At 40.5% G+C, this 8,494-nt stretch overlaps 1 protein-coding gene across 1 annotated transcript in view; it reads left to right on the top strand.

Moving 5' to 3' along the window:
- SSB (small RNA binding exonuclease protection factor La) overlaps nucleotides 1-8,494 on the top strand; it is a 742,287-nt gene that overhangs the window by 273,339 nt on the left and 460,454 nt on the right. The window contains exon 5 of the mRNA XM_044075347.1: nucleotides 7,656-7,695. Coding sequence (XP_043931282.1) covers nucleotides 7,656-7,695 — 40 coding nt within the window. The remainder of the gene's footprint in view (nucleotides 1-7,655; nucleotides 7,696-8,494) is intronic.

Here is an 8,494-nt window from a genome sequence, read left to right on the forward strand (position 1 = left end):
AAACTACAATGGTACCTGAAAAACATATGGTCTCAACACAGCCACAGTTTGGAAACAATAATACCACTAATTCCATGTCTGCAAAAGGAATTTCTGTGGTGGGCACAAGCATGTCAAACAAACACAGGCCTTCCATTCAGCAAGCCTCAAGCAAATCAAGTCATCACAACAGACGCCTCGGACTACGCCTGGGGGGCGCACATGACAGATCGGTGCATTCAGGGCAAATGGTCCCAAAAAGAAAAGCACCTTCACATCAATCAAAAAGAAATGCTAGCAGTAATAAATGCTATTATAGCTTTCAAGGACCTTCTACAACCAGGTCAACTATTGATAAGAACGGACAACACCACAGTTATGTGGTACATAAACAAACAGGGAGGAACACATTCCTACCCCCTATGCAGACTGGCCATGTCAGTTTGGAACATGGCCTTGGACCTACAAATGGAACTACAAGCACAGTACTTGCCAGGCAAGGAAAACACGCTGGCAGACAACCTAAGCAGGAATATGACAGATCCATACGAATGGAAATTGCATCCAAAAGTTTTTACAGAGATAATCCAAGAATGGGGAAGGCCAGACATAGATCTCTTTGCCTCCCACAAAAATCATCAATTGACAAAATTCTCCTCAAGGGTCTTCCATCCAAAAGCCTGGAGAGTGGACGCTTTCTCTTTCAGTTGGACATCAATGACAATTTATGCCTTCCCACCTCTTCCTCTGCTGCCCAAAGTTCTATTGAAGACCAGAGCAGACAGACCAAAGATGATTCTCATTGCTCCGGACTGGCCAAGGCAACACTGGTACCCACTCCTGAGGAGCCTGACATATTCACCACCATGGACCCTGCCTCTAATGCCTCTTCTTCTGACTCAGCACAGCTTCAAAACTCTTCACAGCCAGCTAAAGACACTCAATCTGGCCGCATGGAAGATTCCTTAGCATCACAACAGGCTCTACTCTCCAAGGAGGTGCAGGATGTCATTTTGGAGGCCAGAAGGCCATCAACTAGAAAAGCTTACTCCGCACAATGGAAGCGTTTTGTGTCTGGAATGAGAAAAAGGGCCAGGACCCTGGAAAACTGAATTTACCTCAAATACTACAATATTTGGCTGAACTGCTAAGCAGTGGACTTTCTTTCTCCTCCATCAAAGTCCATGCCTCTGCCATTTCTGCAGAATACAACACTGATCCTCCTTTATTCTCTCACCCTCTCTTAAGACAGTTCCTCAGAGGGGCTAAGAATTTAAGACCTCCAAGGAAACAACCAATACTTGCTTGGGATCGTAATTACATTCTGGAAAAACTAACCTTGCCTCCCTTTGAGCCAGCTGCCTCATCAGATTTGCAATATTTGTCCTGGAAAACAGCTTTCCTTCTGGCTATCACCTCAGCTCGTAGAGTTTCAGAACTACAGGCTCTCATGGCTGTACAGCCTTTTATCATCTTCCATCAGGACAGAGTTTCCTTACGAACCAACCCGTCCTTTATGCCTAAAGTGGTTTCCAGGGTAGCTTTAAATCAGGCCATACATTTACCTACTTTTTATCCTAATCCTCAAAACAAAGGGAAGAGATTACTGCATTCCTTGGACATCCACAGACAACTGCATTATTATTTGGACAGAACAAAGCCTTTCAGAAAATCAGAACAACTCTTTGTGGCCTATGCAGTAGGAGCTCATGGAAAGCCAGTTTCCAAACAGACAATATCAAAATGGATAGCCCACTGCATACGTTTTTGCTATTCCTTTCATGGCAAAACTGTACCTACAGGCATTAGAACTCATTCCACCAGGGCCACAGCCACCTCTGCAGCCTTCCTCAGAGGAGTTCCTACCAAGGATATTTTGGAAGCAGCCACTTGGAGTTCTGTGCATACCTTCTCCAAGCACTACAACGTACCATTATACTCCAAATCTAGAGCAGGCTTTGCCACTGCAGTCTTGCAGGGCATTTTGGCTCCTCCTAGTTCCACCTAGTGCCCACCACACCTTTCTTAGCTTTGGGAGTCTACCCATCTGTTATGACTGCAGCTGTATGCACGATGAACATAGTGCAGTTTTGTACCTACCATAAATGTAGATGTTAGAGTGCTATTACAGCTGCAGTCCAGGTTTCCCTCCCTCCTTCCCCTCTTGGGACAGGCCTATAGGCTAACACATCCTCATACTACTTGATTGGGGTATTCATTTATGATGTATTTGCTTGCAAATACTGTATTTTGATTATATAGCATTGCATTATTACACAAATTTATGTATTGCCTTCCTTCTTGGGGCACCTGACATCTGGGGCAAGAAAATCTGAAGAAAATGGCGTTGGCTGGTTCCTTTATACCCCTGTCGCACTGACGTCAGGGAAGAAGCGACGACAACCGACGCCGGACCTAGACTTTGGAATTCGGCCCACCGAAGACCCGCCTGACGGCAGGAGAAACCATCTGTTATGACTGCAGCTGTAATAGCACTCGAACATCTACATTTATAGTAGGTACAAAACTGTACTTTTTTAATTAAGATAAGAGAGAACCTGTCAAAACAGACCATTTCCAAGGTTAATATCTCTTGTTATACTCATCACAACAAAACTGTTCATTTAAGGGTTAAGACCCACTCTTCCAGGGCCTTGGCTTTATTTGTGGTATTTTGGAAAGGGTTGGATTTTAGAAGTATTCTAGCAACTCCAACCTGATTTCTTTGTGCATACTTTTACAAAGTACAGTAAGCTTATTCCTTCTCTAGGTCTGTATAAGGCTTTGTAAGGAGCATTCTCCATGGTCTCCTGGTCTCTTCTCCCAAATGTAGTAAGCCAAGGTAATTTTTCTATATAGCTAAGGCTACTGCAGCAGTGATCAATATGATGAACATAATACAGTTGTGGAAGTAAATTTGCAGAAACTGTAGTTTGAATGATCACAGTTACACAGTAGCTGATCTTGCTCTCCACCCTCCTTTGTTTTATTTATTTTTTTGTTTTTCCAGCATTGTCCTTTTAAGGACTCTACCTCCGTCTTTCTGACAGAAAAGCACTTAAGGGCTTGGCACCCCAACTTGTCTTTTAGTCAGTTCAGTTCAAATTACCTGACAGTTTGGGTGCATAGACGAAGTGCACTGGAGCTTTGGAAGTTGGCTTCATGTTACATCCTTGGCATGATATAACCCAGTAGTCGTTCAAACATGTACTGTTATGGTAAGCTTACTTGCCCAAGTATACTTTTCTCGGATTGCTGTTGTACCTTCTGTTTTATCAACTTTAAAATATATTTACTGCATGCCTGATGATTAGCATCTTGCTCCTAAAAGTGATAGTTTATACAGAGTACCTCAGACAAGTGTGATAGTTCATACAGAGTACCTCAGACTCATAAATACTTGTTGAATCATGAAGCAGACTTTGCAGTAATTTCCTTATTTATAATATTTTACTGCTAAACAGTGTGTTAAATTTAATCCCATTCCCTCTGATATGGATGGGGAGGTTTTTAGTAGATTTAGAAAGGGTTTATTCTTCTGCTTTAACTTTCTGGATTTTGAACTTCCAGGCGCACATCTTGAAATTTTTACTGACAGATTTTGAAGGAATGAAGCTGATGACCTTCACTATTCGCAGGTTAAAAAAAAAAAAAACAGTTCCTTAACTGTACCTTCTTCTCATGTAACCAAATGGTCCTTAAAGTCTCCTATGATTCTCCTGATGTGGTCTCAGAGCTGCTGCTGCTACAGGGTCTGTTATGAGAAGACTCATTTAGTTATGTTCTTAAATTTAGCAGAAGAGGTTAAAACTGAGATTTTAAAGTCTCCTCTAGATAATGATGTCATGCCTTTCCCTTCTGCTGCTAAGGTACTCAAAAGATTTGCAAGAGGAAATTTTGACTTAAGGGGTGATCAAATGTTCTAGCCCTCCTTTTCTTAGTAAAAACTTGACTCTAGATGCTTAAAGCAATTTAAGCAGCAAGGTACTAAACAGGATTTAAAAAAAAAAAAAAAAAACAGGACAAGGAGGCTGTAAAAAGTAAGGGAAAGCCTCCCAGAATTGTCTTGTCCAAAGTGTCACAGTGACTATTTGCCTCCCCAGGCCCCTGTCCCACCCTGGCAGTGTATCTGTTAGCCTGGGTCTGAGTGGTATCAAATTATTTTAGACAAATGGGTTCTGTGATTCATCTGTTAGGGTTACAGATGGCAGTGGGAATCCCCTGAAAGAGGGATTTATTGTGTAAACGAAACATCCCTGTTCCTCCAGTTTGTATCGCATGTTATCTTTGGGGAGCATAGAATTTGTACCCTTTGATCAGATTGGCAAAGGTTTTTATTAGAGGATCTTTCTGATGTGACCAAAAGGAGGAACTTGGAAACCCTGTTTTAGATCTTTCTTTTCTGAATCTGTATGCCCAGGTCTAAAGGTTCATAATGCTATCATCAAAACTCTTATCCCCCCAGTTTCATAGTACTTGAATGATGATTATATCGCATTCCTGTTGGCAGGGAATTCATTTAAGATTTATATAGCTTTCACATTATTTTCTGGCTTACCCCTGTGGTTTTCGTACTGCACCCAAGTGCGTTTAGAAAGTGACTGGCTCCTGTAGGTGTTTACTGTAGACTTGAAGGAATACACACATTTCCATATTTGGATTATTGTCTTGTATTTGGGGACTTTCAGTTGTCAAACTTAGCTGAACCTGCAGACATGTAATCTCATACAGAATACTTTTTCTGTGATGTTTTCTGGACATGCCCTTAGCAAGAGCCTTTCTTCAGCATAAAGTAGAACTGTACAGAGTATTTTTTTACGGTTTCCAGTCAGTCCGATATCTGCCAGGGAATTTCTCTGGATTCTTGGTTTCATGACTTCTGTAGTCACGTGAGGAGATTTCAGCAGTAGCTCTGTTCTGTCTGGTGTTAGTATCATTACCCTTTTTCTTTTCAGATTCCAAGGCTTAGATTTATCAAAAGGTAGTTACTGTGGAGGGGTGAACCAGTCCTTTTCTCCCATTTCCATTCAAACTCTCTGTCTTTCACAACAGATGCCTTAAATCATTTCTGGTCACCAGGACGTCTGCAACACTGCAGTGATGCGGTGCCCAAAAGGGGATACCAAAGCTTATCCCATTTGATGCAGCTGTGGGGAACATCTCAAGTAGATGTTTTTGTCTCCTTTCAAAACAGTTGCAGAAATTCTGCTCCAGGATTCCTTGCAAACAGGTTTGGAAGACAGATGCCTTCTCATTCCCATGATGAATAGTGTTCTATGCTTTTTCAGCCTTTCCACTGATGACCAGAGTTCAAAAGGTCTGGAAGCACTCCCTTAGAGTAGTGGTAACTCTCTTGTCCCTGGCAAAAATGGTTCTCCCTTCTTTTGAATGTGGCGAAGGACAGTTTACTACAGGTTTGCCTACAGACTGGGTTTATTCACAAAATGCAAGAGTTTTTGATGTATCCTATCCTGAAAACACATGGGCTTGACTGCCTGGATGATAGCTTTAATACCCTTGTGCAGCTTTTCTCTCAGAATTTGCAGCAGGTACTAAAGGAAATTGTAAAACCTGCTACTATGAAGTCATGTGTACAAGTGAAAAATATTTACTAGTTGGTGCCATACTAAGAACTAGGATCCTTTTTAAGGCCTGTTTACTTCTGATTCTAGAATATTTCTGATATTTGTTATAATTTGGCCTTTCTTACTGTATCAAGATTCGTCTTTCTGCTTGTCTGCCCTTAGATTTTTCCTCTCCCTTCTACCTTTCCTCAAATTGAGCAATTTTTGTAAGGTGTTTTATGTATCCATCTGCCTATAAAATGGGTGGCTTCCACTTGGCATCTTAACTGTGCTTGAAATGCTAACACTTCCATTTGAACCAGCTCATCATGCTGATTTAATGTTCTTGACTTGGAAAATACTCCACTTCTGCAAGAACTGTGTCTGAGTTACAAGCTGTTATGAGTCAACCCTACTTCATTTTCCCAGAGGACAAGGGTTTCTTTGACAATACATCCTTTTATGCATGAATTTGTTTAGGAGTCTACCTTAAGCCCGTCTACTAATCTCTCTGGGTTCTTTCCAGAACTTAAAACCACAGGAGAAATAATGTTCTCAGTCTGGGTGTTCACAGGCAGCTCAGATACTGCTTGAACAGACCTAGATATTTCAGAATGGGATCAACTATTTGTTTCCTAAGGTCCGAAGAAAGGACAGCCATTGTCAAAGCAGACAGTTTCCAGGTGGTTAACTCATTTTATTTTTTTCTGCTGTTCTCACCATCGTAACTCATTTTCTGGCAGGGTTAAAGCTCACTGCCAGGCTTCGGCTTTTTTTAAAGGATGGAGTCATCTTGGTTCTCTGTACATCTACAAAGCGTTGCAAACAATTCCTTTTCCTAGTCAGAAGAAGCTTTGCTAGAGCCATTCTCCAGGGACTCCTGGATTCTTGAACTCCTTCCTTCTCCATGTATGCTCCTTAGGTGTGGTTATGCTGCTCCAACTGTGATCTAAAGCTGAACATAGAACATCTCTGATATTATGGTAACTGTACTAATAGATCACCATTGCACAGACTGTCCCCTCCCTCTCTCCTTCCCTCGTGTTTTATTTTTGATGTATTGTGAGGGTGTGGATGTATATACTTTTGTGTATATAGTTGCGTGTTTTATATTGGATTTTCCTTTCAGGCCTGTAGCCTCCTGTCTTGAAGGAAGAAAGCTCTGAAGCTTTTGGCAGTCTGGACTGCTTTTATGTAGCTCACTTCTGATGTATCCAGTTTTGTAAGCTGGCCATGGAGGTCATTTCATTGGCAGGATGCAACTCAAATAGCTTAGGTCACTGCAGCTGTGACTTATTAGAATATCTACTGTTACAGTAATTTTACTTGGACAACCGTATTTTTTTATTTGCTAATGTCTCATGATAACAAAAGCATACAGAAGGAAAGTTTAAAAAAAAAATCCGTCTTAAATAACTTGGGCAGTGCACTAAGTTGTCAAAATGCAGCACATGTAATAGGAAATGGAGAGTCTGAAATAGAAGAAAAAAATACTGCAAAGCTTACCATCTTTTGAAGTAACCAGCTTTTACAGTAGAGAGTCGATTATCCAGACTAATTGGGATTGGGACTTGGGGTAGTTCTGATAATCAAACATAACTGAACCGGATTAAAAAACTTCTAAAATCTTGTTTTGTTTTGTTTTTCCCTGCACACAGGAATACATTTCAACAATTTAGTGATTCCAGTGGACAAGAAAGAATGTTTCACCCATGAGCTGGCTGCAAGCTCAAAAAGCATGCTCAAGTGAATACATATAATGTTTACATATTCATACTTCATGATTTTTCCTACCTGAAAACTTTGGAAGGCTGGTTCAGATAATTGACAATTTGGATAATTGACTCTCTACTATATTTAATCCACTGCAAATATATTCCACAAGATTTCTTGTAGTTTGCATCATAACTATGCTTTCTTCCTCCAAGATGTCCATTTTGTAACAATGTGCTTTAGTATTTTGGTGCATGTCAAATGTTTAAATACCCAAATGGGACTACTGAGGTTAAGAATGTGGCATTGATGAATTACCTACTCAATATTTTGTCTAAGATGTGTGGTACATCAAGTATGTTCTGGTTTAATAAACTTGTATTCTTTTTTTAACTCTAGAGCTAAAGATAGACAAAAGAAAGCTGAAGATGCTGAAATGGTAAGTTGTTATAACTTGGAGCAGGTGTCATTTTAGTCACTGAAAATTCTGTTTTAAGCTGACTTGGTAAACCTGTAGAACTGACAAGCTTAAAGCATTGTTGGTATCGTTGGCAAATAAGTTAATCAGCAAAAAGCTGAAAAGATGAGTTGGTGTCACATCAGGAACTTTAGCCAGACATCACCATCCTCACATGGTCAGACATTTGAAGGAAATGGTTTTTAGTGTGAGATTTGCTTTTTATGTTTGAAGTTCAAAATAATGAAGTGTAACAAAGGCACTCAAGTTTCTGTTTCCATTTAAGTAAATAAAACAAGTGTGCATCAACTCTGTTAGAGTACACCAAAGAATAACCTAGTCTGGTATTACTTTGTCTTCTGCAGTTATTTTAGGACTTGTACTCCTCATTGTCAGGCGTAGTTGATGTCTGCAGTGGTTTTCATATAATGTTCCTGATGGGGAGATGTCCTCCAGAGGTATTCATGTCGTTTTCTCTTTTTTAATGCACTGCTGAAAAACTTTTCTCCATTTTAATTCTCAGTCCCACTGATCATCTCTTTGGACTTGACCAGGTCATTTTTTTCCCATGATCAAGAGGCACAAGCATTTCTCTTAAGTGTCTCTGATTCCACTTCAAAATTTTGATTTGCTGTTCATAAAATTTGTGAATCTTGTGTCTGTTTTATTCAGCCTTTGGGTTATTGGATCCGAAAGGATCTGACCATGGTGCCTTTAGAAGCTTTGCATCCAGGGCTCTGGCTTGGGATCAGACTTCTCCCCTCCCAACAGTCCCTCTCTT

Source organism: Protopterus annectens, chromosome 6.part1 (assembly GCF_019279795.1).
Source record: "Protopterus annectens isolate FY-2018-M chromosome 6.part1, PAN1.0, whole genome shotgun sequence".
NCBI lineage: Eukaryota > Metazoa > Chordata > Ceratodontiformes > Protopteridae > Protopterus > Protopterus annectens.